The sequence below is a fragment of the Oculina patagonica genome, chromosome 12 (assembly GCF_052425735.1).
Source record: "Oculina patagonica isolate OP01 chromosome 12, crgOcupat, whole genome shotgun sequence".
NCBI lineage: Eukaryota > Metazoa > Cnidaria > Anthozoa > Scleractinia > Oculinidae > Oculina > Oculina patagonica.
The window spans coordinates 31,745,771-31,767,643 of NC_135769.1; the positions used below are offsets into that span (position 1 = coordinate 31,745,771).

At 40.2% G+C, this 21,873-nt stretch overlaps 1 protein-coding gene across 1 annotated transcript; it reads right to left on the minus strand.

Annotated features, from left to right (window-relative positions):
* Nucleotides 1-18,914: 18,914 nt before the first annotated feature.
* Nucleotides 18,915-21,494, minus strand: LOC144633584 (melanocortin receptor 5-like). Its single transcript, XM_078492429.1, has one exon. It carries the CDS (start codon nt 20,780-20,782, stop codon nt 19,895-19,897), a length of 888 nt encoding a protein of 295 aa, XP_078348555.1. The 5' UTR covers nt 20,783-21,494; the 3' UTR covers nt 18,915-19,894.
* Nucleotides 21,495-21,873: the final 379 nt, after the last annotated feature.

Below are 21,873 nucleotides of genomic sequence, written 5' to 3' on the forward strand. Positions count from 1 at the left end.
TTTTGTTACAGAAAACATGTTTTTCTCTGGAAATCCTTTTTCAAAAATACTCCCAATGTCATCGAGTGAGAAGTTTCCTTGCCGTATATAACGCGCCTTCTCTTCCTTGTTCACTTGTTTATAAAAAACTATTCCATCCTTTTCCAAACTATTCCAGCTGTTGTAAAGAGAACAACTTAAAAGCCGGATATAGCTTGGTTTTGGAATAGGCTGGTCAAAATAAACAGTGTTCGGATTTTCTTTTGTGGTAACAGTCAGCACAACCATTTTTATATTAAATAAAAATAAAAAATGTTTAATATAAAAGAGGACCATGGATGCAAAAACAAGAGGTTTTATGAAGTGGATGAAAACCCCAGAAGCAACTACAATTTCTGAAGCGGCAAAAGACAATGCATGGAAACCTTTTCTTGCAAAATATCCAAACGCTGACCGAACAAAATTTGTTGCACAGGTTGAGTTCGCGTACAACCACACAGCAACGGCAGACATTTATTACAAGGCAGAGCAAGGCCATTTGATAAATGTTTTTGGCTCTGACAGCAAATATTGGAGCCCAGAGATGAAAAAAGCACTGGGGGTGAATCAAATTTCAGGCGGTTTTCCACAACAGCTGTCACCAAGCGGCGCAAAAGGCTCATCTTTGCCAATTCCCGCGGTTGGATTTCACGAAGCCGCACCGAGTTTGAAAAAAATATTTAACAGCAAAATCAACATCTACGTCACACCAGACCAATATTTCACAACGAAATTAAGAGAGATTTTTCAAAAAACAAAACTGAAGCATACATCAGGAAAAGAGTCAAAAAGGTGGCTTGCTAGCCAAAATATGGGCTATTGGCCACAGCAACTTAACTTTGCGGTATGGTGCGCGACAACAGGCTGCGGTATAAGTCGAGATATTTTCGATGAAGAGCACTCAGCTCTTAGCTTGCCACCGATTGTGCGTAATTTTTATCTTTTTCACGTTTATTTCACGATAAGGCGAATATTGTTTCAGATGGGGGGAATTCAGAGCGTAAGCGCCTTGCCAGGCGACCCCACTTTTAGCCAGTTCGACAACAAGTACGACGTGGCTTCTTACAAAAGAATATGCGCTGAGTTCGGTGTCGACCCGTCAAGCGATTTCCGTTTCACAACAGGCGCAAACCACGGACTTGGTAACGTTTATATCTGGATTACTAACATTGGACCAAACAAAACTGGAGCAAAATACCCCGATTACGATAAATTTTCGGATGAAGGTGGAACTGCAAGCAAAGGTAACTTGATTCAATACATCGAGCCAGACGACGCTGCATATGCACAGGCAGACTGGTTTTGTCCTAACGGCACTGAAGGTCTTACTCAGGCAGGTTTGTCGAGAGTAAACCAGTCGATAGAGGCTTTTGTCTACTGTATTCTCGGTTCGCAGGTGAACGTTCGAAGTAGCATACTTGGAACAGGCGGCCGTGCAAAGGAAGCGCAAAGTGAGTTCCTCGTGTTGGTTGAAGACGCTATAAGGCAACCTGATCTGGCAAAGTCGGTCCAAAGATACCAACTAGCCATCGACGAAGCTAAGGTTCGGCTTAACCTTGCAGTCTGCCCAGGTGCCTGGCTGATGCCCGCTCGTATGGTGATAAACACAGAAAGCGTTGTTGGCTACAATAACCAGCTTAAGCAGGCTGTTGTTGGGATGAAATTAGGAGTGAATGATGAGGTTAATAAAGCTACAAAAAAAGTGGGCGCAACAAGTATGAGCGGTGGGCCATCAAAAGTTAATAGACCAACAAGTCATCCGAGCTCGAAGAGCTCGAGCGCGTCGCGCTCGTCAAACCCGATTCACAAAGCTGCAAAAAAAGAGCCGGCGCCACATACGCCTTCAGCGGGTACTGTGACAAAAACAGACGAAAAGCAGAAGCCAGACACTGAAGATACAGCACACGAAAAAAACAAGACCTACCTTATTGCTGGTGCCGTTATTGTTGCGTTTGCAGTCAGCCGAGCTCTTTGAGGGTACCCAAGGGGCACCGGCGCTTCGCGCCCTCTAGCGCTTAGCGCTCGCTTCGTTTTGTAACTCGCTCGATAAGAAAGATAGCAACACCGACAATCAAAAGCCAAGCATTCTTGCCGAGGAAGCTGATCACCTGGCCGGCCGTTCGAAACACAAAACTGGCGATCGAGCCAAGGAGGCCCGGCAGAATACTTGCAATTTTTTTGCCAAGTGTCTGAAGACCGTCACCAACACCTTTTGCTAAACCTTTTAAACCGTTTGAGAGAGAACTCAGAATTACGCCAATAGTCGTGCCAACGGCAAGCAAAACTGCTGTGACGGTGAAGCCATATTTTTTGAAAATCGCTTTTACCTTTTCTCTTAATTTGTCTGTTAAAGACAATCTTTCGATCTCTTCTTCTCTTTCATTTTCTATTTCATTAATTTCTTGATTCAAGTTATCAACTCTTTCGCGAGCTTGTTGTCTTTCCGCTTGTGGCCTGTTTTCGTCGTTTGCAATATCTTCTTGTTCATGTCTCTCTTGTCGTATTTCCTCTTCCCTTTCGAGCCTTTCTTCTTCATGTTGTTGGAATTCTTGTAAAGGTATTGTTACCCCAATCACAGGCTCGTACTCTACTTTTTTCAACCGATCTAATTCTTTCTGTAGATCAGTGCGCCTTTCAATTTGTAGTTTTGCTCTTTCTTTAGCTTTTTTTCTTTCCTCCGGGCTTTCATTGTTATCTTCTGCTGTTTTTTTGTTGTTATTGATGCCTTCTGAAAGACCTCTTATTTCATTTTCAAGAGTTAATCGACGACTTGGACCAAGGGCTTTTAAAACTTCTTTGGGAAGTCTTATATTTATCTGGTATTCTTCCTTGCCTTGAATTTTGGTTGTTAAATTATAATAAGGCTTACCTGGTTTAATTAACCCGACTTGCAGCCTTCCATTTTCATCTATTTTGTATTTAATCTTTGATTTGTCAGCTGATGGAAACTCTTTGTCAAGATAACTCGAAGCAGTGAAGGTTGTTGTCGCACTATCGTCGGGGATTTCAGGAAACATCGTTGTTGTTTCGTCCGGCCTATTCATCGTGGTAGTTCTCGTTGGTATTTGTTCGCTTGGTCCGGGCGTTGATGCCCCTCCAGGTTGGAATGGGCCTGTTGTATCGCTGTCATCGTTGTCATTACGGTCGTCACGGTCGCCTGTATGTTCCAAAAGAGGATCTCTGTCACCAAAGCCACCTTCTGCCGCCATGTTATATTAAATAAATACATTTTTTAATTTAAATATACAATGGCTGTCGTGAGCGAAAGACACCGACCAACGTTCGAAGAGAAAACTCCAAACGCGCTCAAGGCAGACAGAGTGCGACATCGCGTTACATTTAACCCGAATAAAGCGTCTCCAGAAGAAATTCTGAGAGTTGCTGTGCCGAAGCTTGAAGAAGGCGTCGTTCTCGTGCCAGGCTCCCTGGCTCTTGTGTTCAACTTGACGGTGAGCGGCCATGCCAACAACTTTCTCGTAAACAACGTCACCCGGGCGCTTGTCTCAAGGATGGTGGTCAAGTTTGCAGGAGAAACGCTGCAGGATACGAACGCTTACGACGTCTACAAACTTTTCGAGGACCTTTTTCTGCCGGTAGAAAAGCGCAGCAACATGTTTCTTGAAGGTATACAGTCCGAGGATTTATGCAAAATCTGTTCAAACGCTGGTGACAAAAAAACCTCAGGAGTTGACGCGGAAAAGAAGCTGGCAGAAGTTTATGGAAGCAAGTATCGTATCCCGCTTGATCACGAGATTTTGAGAGACCATGGCGTGTTCTATCCGCGCGCACTCGCAGACGAGCTTGTCTTCGAGATAAAACTGAACAGTCCAAATGTGGTTGTAAGAGGAACAGATTCATCAAAACTTGGGTATGAGCTAACTGACATCCAACTCGAATACGAGGCTATTTATCACAAAGAACTTGCAAGAGAAGTAGAAAGCACTTACATTAACGGCAAAAGTTTCTTTTACGAGCATGTGCACAATTACAAAACGATCACAGTAAAAAAAGCTACTGACACGATAATAAACGAAAGCATTAACGTCCCAAAGCGCTCCTTGAAGGGACTTCTACTTCTTTTTCCTGAACCCCACGCCGCAGGTGCAAGAGATACAGAATCTTTCTTTAACCCTGACATAACAAATGTAAAAATCAGCGTGAATGGCGTTCCAAATAAGGTGTACAGTCAGGGAGTTGAAGGAAGAGACATGTGGGAGGAAGTTCTCAGGTTCTTTGGCAAAAACGCAGACCAAAAAATGTTTAATAACGCCACAAAGTTTTATGCAGAAAAAAAGTTCGGGCTTTTCATTGACCTTCGCTCCATGAGCGACAACAACATGCACGGCAGCAGGCTCCGCTTGGTGAACACAAAGGATGGCGTTAATTTAGAGATACAGAGAACAGCCTCAGGATCAGGGAATGTCAAATGCTACATATTCGCTATCGCTGATGCACAATTTTCTATTGTAAATAAAGAATTAGAAAGTGTTGAGTATTGATACAGCTTTCGCAAAGCGAAGCATGGATCCTGCCAATATACCCTTCAACGCCCTCATTGTGGGACCAACGAACTCAGGAAAAACAAGATACGTGGTCAATCAGCTTTGTGGCCCTTTCCGAGGCAAGTTTGACTACATCGTGCTCATCTGCCCGACTTTCGAGCACAACAAGACTTATTATCGCTTTGCTGAGGAAGATATTCGATTTTTTGTTTTCATTTGCGAGCAGCACGAGGTGGAATCTTGGTTAAGGCTTTCAAGATTTCTTTTTGAGGGTACGAACACGCTTATCATCCTCGACGACTGTGCTGCTTCGAAAGATGTAAAAGGAAGAACAGGGGAGTTGGTGAATCTTGCTTTCTCTGCTCGCCACGCAGGCTTGAGCATATGGGTGTTAACTCAAAAATTGACAAGCATAACATCCTCATTCCGCGAAAATGTTGCGGCAATCGTTTTCTTTTACACCCCCTCTGCCAAGACCACGAAGGCAATCTTTGAGGATTACGCTGGCGAACTTGCCAATGAGGATTACAAAGAAATCATTTTAAAGCTAAAAAAAAATAAGTTTTCGCATCTTGTCATTTCTCATCGCCACCCTTACGGCACAAAATTTTTTTATTGAACATATTTTTTAGAGTAATAAATGGCTGACCCGTTCGCAACAACCTCACCCGATGCTGCATGTGAACAAGAATTAGCTTCCGTAATGGAACTGCTAGGAGCTGAACCAGAAAGTACAGAAAGCGCTATGGCACTCATTCAAGGACCTGACATTCCTGCTTTGCGTGAACAGCTTGCAATCCTTGTTTCAACAGGCAAGTCCAAAGAAGCAATCGGTGTGCAGCTGACACACGAGCAGGTGAAGCGCTTGACAGATAAAGAAGTTGAAAAGTACTTCAAGAGATATGAGGCATACGTTGGCACCAAGACAACGGAAAATCTTATTGACAGCGCGCTAACTCTTTCAACAAAATTAGCAAGTCTGTTTGTGCCCATGAAAAATATTGAAGCTTTACAAAAAGAGCTTAAAAATGACTACATTATAAACAGCGAGCTTTCCAATCTTGTCGGCAGTTTGTCTTTCAATTACGGCAAGCTTCTTGCTCCTGCTTCTGCTGCTTTGATAACAGCAAAATATATTGATTACGACTCAGCAAGTTCATCAAAAAAACAGTCAGATCTTGATGAAATCGCCTCTGAGCGGCAGGGCGCCACGGAAAAAAGCTCCGAAGGCACCTTTACTGAGTAATACTCACAAGACTTCCTAAACAAAGCTAAGAAAATACTGAATAATTAATGAGCAATGCTTAGAAATTGCTTAGCAAAAGATCTTGCTGAGTAAATTTCTATTTAAATATTATTTTTTCATAAATATAATGGCCGAGCTCGAACAACGTGAATTGGAAAGTAACTCCGAAGGAGTTAACGCGCCGCAAGGGCGCGCTCCTGTTTCTACCTCTTCTCCTGTTACTTCAACAACTCCAGCAACAAAGCCTGCCAAAAATCCAAAGCGAGTGGCTGCTGGCAAGCTTGCAGCTGAAAAAACAAAACAGGCTCGTGAAGCACAGAAAAAAGCTGCTGTCGAGGCTGCTGCAATAATTGCAAAAGAAAAGGAAAAGAAATCTGCGGCTGCAAAGCGAAATGTAACACCACCTGCCGTAACGGAACCAGCTCCGACCGAGCCTCAGCCGCAATCAAGCGGTCTCACCACAAATCAATGGATATCTTTGCTTGGTATCGGCGTTGCAATCGTTACAACTTATGTGAAACGCGAAGACATAAAAGCCTTTATAAACGAAAAAAGAAGTCCAACATTTAAAGCTCCGCCAACTCTTATAACTGATGACACACCAGTTACAGCAGAAAGTATTGGAAGGGTTGCAACGCGTTCTTCAGACACGCGCCAAACGGGCTCTAGAATTCCGCAACCAACAAACCAAAATGGCTCAAAAAGAGGAATCCGTCCAATGGATTAAAAAAATTATTAAATAATTTTCATTTAAACATTCGATTTTTTAAAGTATACAAAACACGATGACCGACACGAAGACATACACTATGCCTGACCCAATGGATTTTGGAAGCTTTGTTTTGTTGGGTCTCTGTGCCGAGTTCTTTGGGAAATTCTTCGAAGAAGATGAGGCACGAGCAACAGCTGCTTTGGAAGGGACAAAAGCCTTTTTTAACCAGCTGAAACCAGAAGAATTAAAAATTTTTATTGCTATTGATGAAAAAACTGTGGAAAGTTTAAACAGGCAGTATGAGGATTTTATAAAACTTGAAAAAGAGTATGAAAAAATAGAAAATGAAGAAAAAAGAAAAGAGAAGATTGAAGAAGCAAAAAGTTTGATGTGTGCTGAAATGAAAAAAATCTTTTATTCCATGTGGCATGATGTGTTTGACCAACTAAAGTTTTAAAGAAAGTGATTTCTGTTTTACTTTCTGACTTCAGCAATTAACTTTTTTTTTATTAGAACTCTTTGATGAGATTAAAAGAATTCATAAAATTATTTTTCAATTTAAATATTTATTTTTATTTTATAACAAACACCATGTCTGACAACAAACTCGTAAAAACACTCATGGATGCCGCGACTCTCACTGGCCTTGCCGCCGGAATCGGCTGGGCTGCCAAAAAAGTTGTAAAAGAAAACTTCACATCCGACCCAAGCAGCAGTTTTATGAACTATGTAAAGTTCACAGCCGTCATGGCTGGCAGCGTTGCACTTAAACAGTATCTCGAGGACCAGAAAATTCTCCCAACCAATTAAAAAAAAATTAGAATAGTATAATAACAAAATGGCAAGCGTCGCGATTATGGCTGGCGGAGCTATCTTGAACGCTGCTGCTTTCATTGGCGGAAACTATCTTGCTCGAGCTTTGGGTGGCGGAGATGACGCCGCTTTGAAAGAAAAAGAAAGACACGACAAAGCTCTCGAGGCTTACCAGGCAGCTTACGCGAAGTACTCTCGCGACCGCACGAAGCTTCTCGACTGGATCGAAACCAACAATGAGATCAAACAGCAAGCGAAACAAAACTTTACGAACACAGACTACGCTTTCAAACTCTACAACCAGGCACATCCTGACAAACAAATGATTCCTCCGAAAGAACCCAAGTTCTCTGATTTTTATCAGCCAAGCGAGCAGCAGAAACAAGGTGAACTGATGTTTGTTGGCGCTGGCGCGCTTGCACTTGGGTACGCTGCCTTTCGGTTTCTTTAAACTTTTCTTTTTTTCTTGTATACACATGGATGCAAAGATTTTTGCGGAGCAAAACTTTTCGAAGAAAATCTCGAAAGTCTACTATAGCCCCCAGGGCTACTGGAAGGGAATTGCAGCGATAAAAAAATTAGCCGAGGCGGCCAAGGTTTCCGAAGATGCTGCTAAAAAGTGGCTAGTTAAGCAGGCCCTTTGGCAGATCTACCTTCCGGCACCACGATACGTTCCTCGCCCAAAATTTGATGTTTCTTCTCCTAACGCGGTCCACCAGGCGGACCTTCTTTTTCTGCCACACGACAAACTGCCGCGAGGGCGAAAAGTTTACAAATACGCGCTGACTGTTGTTGACGTTGCCAGCCGTTTCAAAGAGGCCGAGCCTTTGACCTCCAAAGATTCAACTGAGGTTGCAAAAGGTTTTCAGACAATTTACAGGCGAAGTGCACTAAAATGGCCACAGATGCTTCAAGTTGACCCTGGTCGCGAATTCATGGGAGCTGTTACTAAAGAAATGGAAAATCACAAAACCTATATTAGACGCGGGCGTGTTAACATTCACAGAGATCAAGCTATTGTTGAACGTTTTAATCAAACACTGGCAGGGCGCCTGTTTGGTTATCAGTACGGTGTCGAGATGAACCTGCCATCTGGCCAGCGGTCGACAGCGTGGGTAAAAAGGCTTCCCGAAGTTGTTACCGCTCTGAACAACGAAGTTACCAGTCTTACTGGAAAAAAACCTGCTACTGCAATCAAAGAAAAGGCTGTTTCGTCCAAACCGTCCTCAAAATATACAAGGCCTGTTGGCTTGAAAGAAAAAAAACTCCCCTCTCTCGTTAATGTGCGCTATCTCTACCAACCTGGCGAGCTGGAAGGCGGCGTAAAAAGGGCAACAGATCCGATTTGGTCATTAAAAGTCTACAGCATCGAAAGGTCTGTTACTAAACCTGATCAGCCAGTGCTTTATTACTTGCACGATGGCCCAAAGCGCGGCTTCGTGCGTGAAGAATTGCTTGTTATTCCTCCAAATACACAGTTACCACCAAGCACTTAGTGCTTGAGCCCCTTGGGCTCAGAAAAGCTATAAAAGTTCTGTTTATGTAGGTGTTTCGCAAAACTTATACCCGTAAGCATTTGTATGTATCCCATCATCCGCTATCCATCGCTTTGAGTCAAATGGCGACAGCGATTTTTTGTTTACCACTATCGAATACATCTCGTGGGCATAGCTCCTCAGCATGTGCATTTCGTGAAAGCTTTCCTTGTTTTGAAAAAGTGTATCTTTGAAGTTTTTATGATCTATTTTTTTCTTTGTCACACACTCTTTTACCCCCTTTGCCTTTTTTATATTTTTTTTGTCTTCTGTCATTATTGAATACATTTTTGGCCTCAAACAAACACACTCTGAAATTAGTTTTCCTGCGCATTCGTCTTTCATTTTTCCCAACACCTTTTTGTTTTCGTTTGAATAAAGTGAATGCTCTTTTGGGTAGTCGCTTGTGTCATAATTGTCAATGTTTTTTGCCATGTCCGCGTAAACGTCTTCTGTTTCTATCTCAAGCAAAAGGCTGTCTGTGTCTGTATACAAAAGCTCGCAACGCTCCCCGTACTCCTTTTTCAGGTGGTTGTAATAAAAATCGTACATACATAACTTGCTTACGTCAAGGATGGTCATGCCTGTGTAGACCGGTTTATTAAGAAAAAGCTTACTTTTTCGCATGTCTATTCCAACCAGATCGTTTGAAAACATTACATGCCTTGAATACAATGGGCTTGCAACTAATTTTCTTATTTTCTTTTTTTCGTCGCTGCGCACTATTCTTATGTCTACACGGTTTCTCAAGTTTTCCATTGTTTTTCCAAAAACTGAGTTATTCATCAGCTTGTAAAAGTTCTTTTCAAATACGCTTTTCGCTTCTTTTCGGAATTCTGTGTTCATCCGGATGTACGGCTCCATCCACGCCTCTTGTTCAAACTCTAAGACCCTGTGCACTTTTTTGAGTTTCATTCCCTGTTTTAGATAAAACTGCAAGTTTCGGTAATGCACGACGTAATTGGTTTTGTCTTCAAGAGTTAAAACAAGCTTTTCGGTGTCTGGCGGGTGCAAATCAAGATTTTTTATTGTTTTGTTTTGGTAAGGCGAAAACATTTCTTTGTTTATTTTCTTTTTCTCTGGTGCTAATGGATAGCTGTTGTGGGCGTCGTGCAACTCTTTCGGATATTCCAGGTCAACTTCAAGAATCCAGCCAGATTTTGCAAACTCTTTTTTTGTCATTATTTCTTTTTCTGTCGGCATAACCTTTTTCCATCTAAAACCGCTTTTCGGAAGCGGCTTGCTCATTGCCCACCCGTAAAGGTTATTCGCATCAAGGTACGTTATGTATTTTTTTGGCTGGCTCGGGTCAAATCCCTCAACATAAGGGTTGTTCGCCTTTGCATACCTCTTGCTTACCATCGAAATTCCGCCTCTTATTCCCCTTTCAACAAAAAGATGCATTTCATAGTCGGTAAGTAGCTCAAGCTCCACGCCTGTCTTTTTCAAGAGTGCGTCCCAAGAAAGGCCTGGCGTCGTGTAATAATTCGCGGGATCCAACTCGTACTTCTCAAGACAGAGTTTTCGGAAGTTTTCAAAAACGTCGGCTAACAGGGTCACGTCGGTCTTCACGTACAAATCGTGGTAGTCGCCCAGGTTCCGGCAGCCAAAGGTTTTCCACACGTTTTGCGCGTGTTCATACTCTTCATCTGTTATGTGCTCGTCGTTAAGTTTGCTGTAAAACTTTTCTTTTTTTGGCAAACTTGTTTCTGTAAATCTTTTCCATAAGTCTATGTATTCGTAAGGATAAATTCCCTTTTTGCAAAGAAGTTTAAAACTTTCTTCAGACTGCTTTGAAATAGATTTTGTTATGTTTAACGACTCCTTCGGTGTCGCTTCTACAAGTTTTTCAAGACTTCCTTGAAGAAAGTTCAAGCTGTCAATAAAACGCAGTCCGCCCAATGAAAATGAAATGTATTTTTCCATGTTGTTTGCGATACACCCCACCTCTTTTTTTGCCTCTTTTGAAATTTTTGCCATTTTCTGCATTAAATGGTGCGCATCATAGCCCCTCAAGTTGTGGAATACAACTGGTATTTGGACATTTTTTGGATTTATTCTCATCATCAAGTTACAAATGTTGTGCGCGGCTCCTCGAAACTTTCCTGTTATGTGACAGTGGTCCTTTACCACATCTTTGTAGTTCGGCTGGATAAGCGGCTTGTGGCAAGCCAAGCAATTTTTTTGGTTTTTTGCGGCCGCTATGTGTGCTTTTTGTGTCAGCTTTTTTAGCACATAGTAATTTTTGGTATCCAGACCTTGTACTGCTTTTTTACGCCTGTAATAACATTTTTTGTGTAGCTGCCCAAAGTAATTAAGTTCCTCACTATTCCCAATCCATACCGGCAACGAGTCTAAAAAGTTTTGTTTTATTAGCGTGTTTTCGCAAATGTGGCAATCGGTTGCATTTTTGAATTTTTCCCAGTCTTCCCAAGTCATCACAAGGGGTTTTTGCTTTGACAATTCAAATCTTATTTTTTTCTCTTCACTTAAAAGACAGTTCAAAAACACTTCAACGGCGTTTTCTCCCCTGTAAACGAAAGGTTTTTCGTTTTTGCCGTCGCTCCTTACAACTGTGTAAGCAAATCCACAAGCCTCGTGCTGTTCTGTCTTGTCTGTGTAGCTTTTTTTCTTCAAGTCTTCCAGTTCTTCTCCTTGTTCTTTTCTCTTCTGGCGGTCCTCGGGCGTTTCGCGTTTACATCCTTGCATCTTTCTTAACAATGCCTCAAAGTCGGCGTAAATTACAAAAGGCGCTTTCATTTGTTTTTGATAGTTTTTAAAAGAAAGAGTGTTTTTCCCATCTTCCGGCATTTCGATTCTTGTTGGCCTGCCGTTAACTCCATTGCAGTTTTCTTCGTGCTTTTCGAGCAAGTCTGCTCTTGTAAAACCGGTCAAGCACATCATGCAAAAGTGTTTTTTGTTGTGTGATTTAGTCTGATCGTAGAGCAATGCGCTTACTCTTTTTATAAAACAGTAGTGCTGTATTAATCCTGACTCAATCAACATAAGGTTTATACGAGAAATTCCTTTTTCTTTTTCGCTTGTTCTGAGAGGTGTCACACAGTCGTCTTCCCATCCAAACACATTTATTGCAAGGCCTCTGTTTTGCGCCTCAAGCCTGTCAATCTGCTTTAGTGGCGTTGGAAAATCGATTCCATTGTAGTTTATTCCGTCGTCAACTGGGTATCTGCTTGTTCTTTGCGGATTTTTCCCATCTCTTGGCGGAAATAATGCAGCTCTCAAAGCCCATTTCAAACATTCGTTATCCCTGTTTTGCACGTTAATAACTGCTTTTTTGTTTGCCAATTTTGGGGGCAAAGGCAAATAACTTCCACCTCGCAATGGCTGATAACGAGCAACATTAATGTACGCCATTGTTATTCTTTCAATTTTCCACCCCGAGCCTTTCTCTGACCAAGCCTCAATTTCTCCCTTTGCTCTTTCAATAAATTTGTCAAACTCTTTTTTTATTTGGTCTTTGTTGTTTTTTGTAAAAACGTGTGGTTCTCTTTCTCTAAAATAGTGCTCCATGTGTTGCGTGACTCCGTTTCTTTTTATCGAAAATTTTACTTCAAGTCCAAAGCTTGTTTTTAAGCTTTTTAAGTCATCAATTTCGCTTACTAAAAGTTCATAAAACTTTTTTTTGTTTTTTCTTGCAAAAGTGTAAAGATCTTTGTTGTTTATGTCAGTTTCGGGTATGTTCATTTTCCATACACGGAGCCAATCGTCAAAATCGGTGTGGGCCAGTAAAAAAGTTAAATTTCTTTGGGGGTTTCTTTGAAATTCACGGAGGTTTTCCTCCATCATAGCTTGCAAAACTTCTGACGAATATCTTGCGGCAGCCATCTGTTGTATATACCAAAGAAAATATTTGTTTAATTGAAAAATAAATCTAGCACACAGGTGGCGCTCTCTGTTGCTGCGGGCCGTTAGAGGTGCCGCCAACGTCTTTTTTTGCAACTCGTTTCGCGAGGGGGGTAAGAAAGGCGTCTTGCGTTCCGCGCACACTTGTATAATAGGAGTTGTGGACACAAATTGTGACAAGGAGCGAGGCGAGCCAGGGCGAGCCGAGCGAGTTGTCACGGTTTGTTCCACAACTCCTATTATACAAGTGTGCCCCTCTGCAACTCGTTTCGCGAGGGGGGTAAGAAAGGCGTCTTGCGTTCCGCGCACACTTGTATAATAGGAGTTGTGGACACAAATTGTGACAAGGAGCGAGGCGAGCCAGGGCGAGCCGAGCGAGTTGTCACGGTTTGTTCCACAACTCCTATTATACAAGTGTGTCGTGCGTTTGTAAAAATGCCGTGAGCGGCCGCGAGTCTTGTAAGTTCTGTGTTCTTTTTAATACTATATTCTAAACCCACTAGAAGATGATTTTCCTATGTCCTATAAGAAAATAATGCACTTTTGAGGTCTAGAAAAGCAGCTGAATGCCCTCGCCTTACGGCTCGGGCATCCACTAGCAGCTTTTATAGACCTCAAGCGTGCATTATTTTCTTATAGAACATGGAAAACCATCTTCTAGTAGGTAAATAGAAACACAATTTTTAACCAATTAGCGCACGTATTTACTTTGTGCTATTTTCTAAATACTTATATGTTACCCTAACATTCTCTTCGATTGAACCGAAAATTTGCCCCGCGAACTAGAGATGACGTGTCCTCTATAAGAGATGACGTGCCCTCTGCTCAAGTCGTTTCTTCTTGGCTTTTCGGACCTTCCTCTTATTAGTTCCTTTCTTCTTGACATTGATGATTTTTTCGCGAATAATGAAACTTTGACAGGTTGATATGCGCTATTGTAAACTTGCCGTTAGAAGCTGACTGAAGTTCATCGTGCAGTGTAGTGATTCGCCTTTCTGCTTCTTTTAAATAGGCGAGCTCGTCGCTTCCAAATTTTTTTGGCACTTCAAATTTCTTATGCTTCAGTAAATTAATCGCTTTGTTCAGTACCAGTTTGACAGCTCCTCTATCTAATTATTTAGCGCTCACCACATTTGCTGTTGTTCAAGCAGGTAGTTCCTAAACCCAACTTACTTGTGATAAAACAGACTCGTAAATCTGTTGAGCAGTGCAGGTAAAAAACTTCAATTTCGTTTTTTTATATTTATTGCCAGGGTTTCATGTCTGAAAACTGAATATTGATGCGAAGTAATCGGGGGGGGGGGGGGGGGGGATCACGAAATCTATCAATAGTAATGAGAGGGGATCACTTCAATGCAATAACATTAAAAGGGGGATCGCCGAAATTTAACCCTGTTTAGCACAAAAACCTCCGTTCCCCCACCCCGGCGATAAATAATGACCGGTCCCTTATTTCTGTCCGTTTTCATTTTATTTTTTCTTTCATTTTTGCGACACGTTTAGTTTTGCATTTCTGGAAAAAATAGTGAGGGGTGATGTACCCCAGAACATTCGTGCTTGAACATGAAGTTCTGTCTTATAAAGATTGGGAGAAAGGAAAATTCACTGAAGAAAGTGAGTTCTTGTGAACTGAAACGGTCGGAAGAATCCCACTCCGGTCGTCAGTCTTTTACACCCGCACTCACCTATATAAGATGGGAGGAAAGGATAGGATAACTTTATTTTAACACGGTATTCCATCAGCCTATTTAAAAACTATTATTAACTAACTAACTACCTACTTACTTAATTACAAGTACAACAAATTAACATGAAAACTACAAAACAATAGACGCTGCTATTTTTGAAGGTGAGTGCAGATTTTTTCTCCAAGCTCCTTCTTTTGAAAGCGCAGAAGGAACACAACACGAATAATGCTTCCGTGAGCTTTTTGCTGTACATTTCTTTTTATGATAGTTTTGAAAAACGGTTTGCCAATAAACTTATATTTCCGATAAAACTATATCCAAATAAAATACTTTCTTTTTATAATCTTTGGATGTTGTCATTCAGTAGCATGTTCAATAAAAATGTTAAAAGTTCAACTGAGGCCTTACACTACTGTGTTAAAAAGTTTTAAAATCCAAGCTTTCGCCGATCTACGGCATCATCCCTGATGATGCGGTAGATCGGCGAAAGCTTGCCGGAATGTCACAGAAACATGACGCGGCATACATCCAAATGATTTTTTTATTATTATTTGATCAAACTTGCCCAAAATTGAAGCTATGTTTCTGTCAAAATTTCGCTTTCCTGGCGAAAGTAAACTTCTTTTACAAATAATAATGCGAAAAATGAGAGGGAAATACGTGGGGAAAAGGAATTATAATTTGTCAAATTCTATTGGCAGGTGTTTTCGTTAGCGTAATTAATATGATTTCTGCAGTGTACGCTAGCTTTTCTATTTTAAAGTGCCTATGAAATGAAAATCAAGTTGAACTCATATAAAAGGCCTTTCAAAATGAAGAAAGATGGTGTTTTCCTTTTTCTGATATCTTTTCTCGTTCCAGAGATATTAACGATTTTGTATTATGCAAATTAGATAACTGATGACGTCATAAGTTTGACAGAAATTGATGTAAAAACACAAAATCAGTAATATCTCTGTAAATACTTAAGCAAAATAATTGAAACTTGGCACCAGTATTGTACCCCAAGAAATACACCACATGTTGCATATTTTGATGTTGCTATGGCAACAATCTCGGTTCCAGATCTATTTCATGTGGATATAGCAATCCCGGGTTTTGATCCATTCCAAACCTTATCCCCCATCTTTAGGGTCATTTGGGTGCCTACCGCAATGAGCACATTACGTATGTTTGGAATGACACCATTTACTTCTCACTGTAAAGCCATAAATCGTGATATTTGATTCAAAGAAGAAAAAGACTGGGACCAAAAGTGTTGCCATAGCAACATAATTATATGTACCATGTGGTGTGATTCTTAGGGTACAATACTGGTGCCAAGTTTCATTTACTTTGCTTTAGTATTTACAGAGATATTACTGATTTTGTGTTTTTACACCAATTTCTGTCAAACTTATGACGTCATCAGCTATCTAATTTGCATAATACAAAATCGTAAATATCTCTGGAACGAGAAAAGATATCAGAAAAATGAAAACACCATCTTTCTTCATTTTGAAAGGCCTTTCATATGAGTTCAACTTGATTTTCATTTCATAGGCACTTTAAAGTATAAACATATACTACTAACCAACGCAAACGGTAAAATCTTCCTAATTAGTTTTTAGTCCTACCTTTATTCTTGATCCGTAGCTAGGTCACTATTGAAAGCAACAAATTCCCAGATGGACAGATCCAAGACAACTGTTCAGAATGTCGTAGAAACATGATTGTATCCTTACTTAAGCAACAGTGAACTTTATCAGTTTCGTTTAGTTTAAATAGTTTCCCTTACAGTTGTAGTTTTATTTTAATTATGATAAAGTGAAAGAGATAACCAGTCGACATCAAGAAGCCAGTGTATTAACTACTTGAATTGAGTCAAACTGGAGTAAATACGGGGAGGAGCAGCAGGAATACCCCTGGTCACTTAATGCTACGGAAACCTTGTACAAAGAGAAGCGCTGACCTGAATGGCCACTGTGCCTAGAGGGTGCTAATGGGGGTTCCCAATTGTCAGTTAACTACTAATTTTTAGGCCAATTGTCATTTAACTGCTATTTTTTGGCCAATTGTCAGCTAACTAGTAATTTCAGTTATCTATTAACTTTCCTTTTCTTACAGCGAAAATTATTGCGTCATAACCTGAATTTTCTTTACTTCAGCATGTCAGTGATAAAAAAATCAAAAGACAGGCATTCACGACTCTCACGCACGTGTATTAGCCATTTTCATAATTTCGATCTCACGAGTATATCTTTGAAAGACCTACCCCTTTTGTATAGTATTTTCTTGTGCAATGGTTGTTGTTCTATAAAATGCCAATTTTTCATGGTAATTTGCTTCAAGTTCGTACTGTGTTTGGTACTGCAGGTTGGTATTGCGTTACAAAAAGCAAGATTTAAATTTTGGTTGGAGGGTCTACTTAGTATAACAAACTAAGCCGATAGTTATTTTTACCTCATTAACAATATTACCGTCTTTTTACATTATTATACTAGGGGTAATCACAGGTTAGGAAGCACGGGCCTTGATAGACTGAAAAGTTGTCTTGTGAGGGGTCATGGAAGGAGAGAAGGCACTCGAGCGAGTTTCCACGCTTTTGTGATTGTACCAGAAGCAGGATCCAAGATTTCATTTTTAAGCAAACACTAAATTGGCGACATCTCAAAAAGGCGCAGTTATAAATGCCTGAAATATTTTCAAGAGCATTCCCTGGCTATGATACTGCTGTGATTGACACATTTTTCGCATTCTGATCGTTCTTGGTGGAAGAAGGGATTTTCAACTTCCGGTTTTGAATGGCGCTGTTATAAACGTGGCGCGCACGCGTGATACGCAATTCGCTGGTCACTTTCAAGATAAGGGTTGCGGGCCTAGCCTCTCTTGGGCCCGCAATAAACAAAAGTCAAAGCCTTTCTGTTATATGTAAATTATAATAGCAAGAAATTTTGTGTCTCGACCGAGATCGATGAACTGTTAGTGGCAAAATAAAAATACTCATTAAGGAGCATAAGTTTACTGGATCACTGTCTAGATACCGCAGATTGTTCAGGTTTGTCTTAGAAATGTATTTCGCAGTATGTCCATGATAGCGTGTCGAATTTGTCTCATCTTCCAACAGTAAATAACAGGATTCAGAGAGGAATTAAGAAACATAAGGGTCCTAAAATAACTAAACAGACCTTTTATAGCGATGCTTGAACCAGAGATCATATAGGCAATTCCAGCGCAATACTCTGGCAAGTAACAAACCAAAAACACAAGATATATGTAGAATGTACTAACGGCGGATTTTCTCTGCCTCGCAACATTTGCCATTACACCATTCTGTGCCTCATGTGGTACTTGCAGGGATTGAATTTGATTTGTGTGGCGTCGTACAACAAAATAAATTCTGCAATAAACAATTGCTGTACAAATAATACAAAGTCCGGAGGTAATTATGATAACCACGATGGTTGTTTCTGCTGAAGTCCGCAAGAATATTAATAAAGGAATTAAACTTAAAACCCAAATTGAGATCACCACAGCAACAACACGCTTGTGAGTCACAAGTTCCTGATATCTGAGATGAAGATGAATAGCCAAGAATCTGTCTACACTTATGGCCACAACACTCAAGAACGAGGCGTTACGGACTACAAATGTGGTGATCTTAAATGCAGTTTTTGTGGAATAAGTACGATAAACCATTAATGCTATGTAGGAAGGCTGCACTAATAAACCAACACCAAGATCCGAAACAGCAAGACTCAGGAGCAATGTTTTTAAAGTTATTGGCAACGACGGCGTTTTCCTTATCGCGTGGATTGTTACAATGTTCAACATGATGTGTAGGATGAGAAGGCGTTGAACACACAATTAGCGATGTACGATGAGTACAGCGGGTCGGCTTCAAAATAAATGTCAGTGCAAAAACAGGCGATTGGTTTAAATTAGTAATTCGGTTTTGTTTTTTCGTGTCACTTTTACCCGGAAAGCAAAAACAACAAGTATAAAAATAATTAAAAAGTAAAGGTTACAAAAACTGAAAAACTTGGAATTTGCATAACAACGAAAGTCTGGTTTTGATTTTCGGAATTGAAATTGTAAGTTTGCTTTTCCCATGCATAAAACTTAAATAACATTTAAAACCGAGTTCAATTTTGCAGAGCTTTAATTGATTTACTAATAGGAAAAACAACACATTGCCAGTTAATGGACTTTAAAGATGACTTCCGCTCACGTTTGTCGAAACGTCAGTCACTAACAACTGTTCTTTTTAGAACTATTCATCCGCATGATTACACTTTACGAAAAACAAACTGGAAATAACGATAACAAGAAAACGGACTGCTTTTCAGAACATGCATTCTAATGAAGCTCAGATGGTCAAATATTCCTCAAATTAACTAGACCGCAGTTATGTCAATTTGGCACAAAAAGTAGCTAATACACTGGATCATTACTTCATTACGCTTCTTTGCGTCACTTTTTTGTGACCGCCCAAACAGCTGTCTTTGACATGTACATTTTTAAAATTCGTTGCTTTAGTAGAAGTGTTAGTAGAGTTCTACAGATTAACCCCAAAGTTTCGACTTAAATACGAGTAAAAAGTTGGTAGAGTAAGTTAGTCGATAGTTTTCGTTTATGTATACTTTAGAAACGAAAAACCCGAAAGGGATGTGATTACGGTTGGTGTTTCCTTTCTCTTGTTGCGCGTGCGAATATTTCACAGCAAGTGATCAACATCTTATTTCTCCTGATAATATCAATACATTGTCAAGCAGACAGGTGAGGAGAAAAACAAAGTTAATATTGTCTTGGAAAAGAAAGGTACAGCAATAAGTTACGAGAAACCTGAAGCTTTCTTCGCGTTGTGCGCTCCTGGTGTGCGCTTTTTGTACAAAGGAGGTCAGAGGAAAAATCTGCTGAGCAAGGTCAATGCAGGCGCAAGAACGAAGTCGAAAGAGTGGGATTCGTCTGACCGTTGTCGCTTAACATTTTTCCTCTCAGTGGACTTTCCCTCCTTACACTCCCTTCGAGGCAGAACATCATGTGTAAGCCCGACTGTTCTATATTCATCAGCCATCGCTATTTTTTTTCACAAATGCGCAAATAAATGTGTCTCTAAAATAAAAGTAGAATAGAAAAGGAACGAAATGAAACAGAGACGCGAATTGATTCCATCATGAACCATGATGCACTCAGCAACCTGCTGTCTGAGTGGAAATACACTACCTGCCTGTCAGGTTTAGTTGCATGTGGCTAAACCTTTCCCATTACCTCTTACACGGAGAGAAAACATTTCAAAATGGTTTTTTTTTGTAACGTTCATTTTTTTTTTTTGCTTTGCTCCAAATATACCAGAAGAAACTGTGTTTCATTTGTTCTGATATTAAACAAATTAATAATCATTCACAGGCAGAAGAAGGTGTATCTGATAGACGTTGATTGTGTTGCCTCGAAAACTTTAAAAAACTGGATTTCATAAAAGTACTCATAAAGCAGTATTAGTTTGCTGAATCACTGTCTAGCTACTGCAGCTCGGTTTAGGTTTGACTTGGAAATATATTCCGCAGCAAGTCGATGATAGCGTGTCGAACGTGTCTCATCTTCCAGCAGTAAATAACAGGATTCAGAGAGGAATTAACAAGCACCAGAGTCCACGAGTAAAGAAATAAACCATCTAAAGAAGTGCTTGGTGCAGAGAACATACTGGTAAGTAAAGTGCAATAGTTTGGCAAATAACAAATCAAAAACACAAGATATACGTAGAATGTACTGACGGCAGATTTTCTCTGCCTCGCAACATTTGCCATTTCACCATTCTGTACTGCTTGTTGTACTTGCAGGGCTTGCATATGGTTTGTGTGGCGTCGTACAGTGAAATAAATTCTGCAATAAAAAATTGTTGTACAAATGAAACAAAGACCATAAATAATAACGATGAAGATGTTAGCAATTTTGAATGTGGACCATAGTCCGATTAACGAAAGAAAGGCGCTTAAAATCGAAACTGATATCACCACAGCAACAACACGCTTGTGAGTCACAAGTTCCTGATATCTGAGATGAAGATGAATAGCCAAGAATCTGTCTACACTTATGGCCACAACACTCAAGAACGAAGCATTACTAAATATGCACACAATGATGTTAAACGCGGTGTGCTCAGTGAAATAAAAGTTATTATCGTCAGCATTTTGCTGCAGCCGTTTGACCATCAGTGCGATGTACAAAGGTTGAACCAGTAAACCAACACCAAGATCAGAAACAGCAAGACTCAGGAGCAATGTTTTTAAAGGATTTGGCAGCGACGAAGTTTTCCTAATCGCGTGGATTGTGACAATGTTCAACATAATGGCGGTGTAGGATGAGAAGGCGTTGAACACACAGTTAGCGATGAAGGATGAGTAGAGCGGGTCGTCTTCATTCATTATATAGCCGGAACTTTAAGAAAAAATAAAGAGCGTTGTTTTGTGAACTTGTATCGTAGGCAGGACTTCTATATGCGCGCGAGATAGTTTCTCATTTATGCAGGATGTTAAACTTGTTATTACCTCCTTTCCAGGAGTGATGACAGTACAGCATGTACCAAGCGACCATCTGCTTTCAAGCTCAAATAAATAACAGTTCAACTGACAGGCCATCTTTTTTTCTTTTCATCATTCTCATCAGAAAACGAAAATCAGCTGTAAAAGAGGAAATGATAAGGTATTATTCTGACGTTCAAGCGGATAAAGTTTGAGAGCAAAACATTCCCGTTACCAAAAATAAAAGGTAGAAAGAATGGTGCTGAATTTCAATTTCGTTTACATAACAAGGCCAGTTTGGTTTAGATTTTCAGAATCGGAATGGAAAGATCGCTTTCCCAGCAGAGAACGCTGAAAATAGCATTTTAAACCGAATTTAATTTTGTAAACTTTAATTAATTGATTAATTTAAGGTGAAAAACAACGCACTGGAAATAACGTTTGACAAGATAACGGTGCCATATATATTGAACATGCATACTAATGAAACTCAGATGGTCAAATGTTCCGCAATTTACTTTCGCTGCAGTTATTTCAGTTTCACTAAAAACCTGGTTTGCTATTAAAGCAGTACATAATGTGTGAAGTTCATTGTTGCTGAATTAAGCCTTAACGCATCAGCATGATTCTGTGACAGCTTGAACAGTTGTCTTGGACCTGTCTATCTGAAAATTGGTTGCTTTGAAAGGCTGGACTAAACAATAAGTAATGAGTTGTTAAAGTCCGCGTTAGTCTGCGCAGTTTATACTTTAAAAGAGAAAAACAGGTCTTTGCTGCAGAAATAAAAATTTATTAGCAACGCACAAAGAAACACCTGCTAAGAGAATTTGACAAATAAGAACCGATTCCGGTCGCTCATGTATTTCCTTCGATTTTTTTCAAATGTTACGCAGTTATTTTAGACTACGTAATAGGATACAGATTCAACTTAGCAAGCGAAATTACTTTATACATTATCTTAATTATAGCCAAAATTATAGAGTAAAACTTGCTGC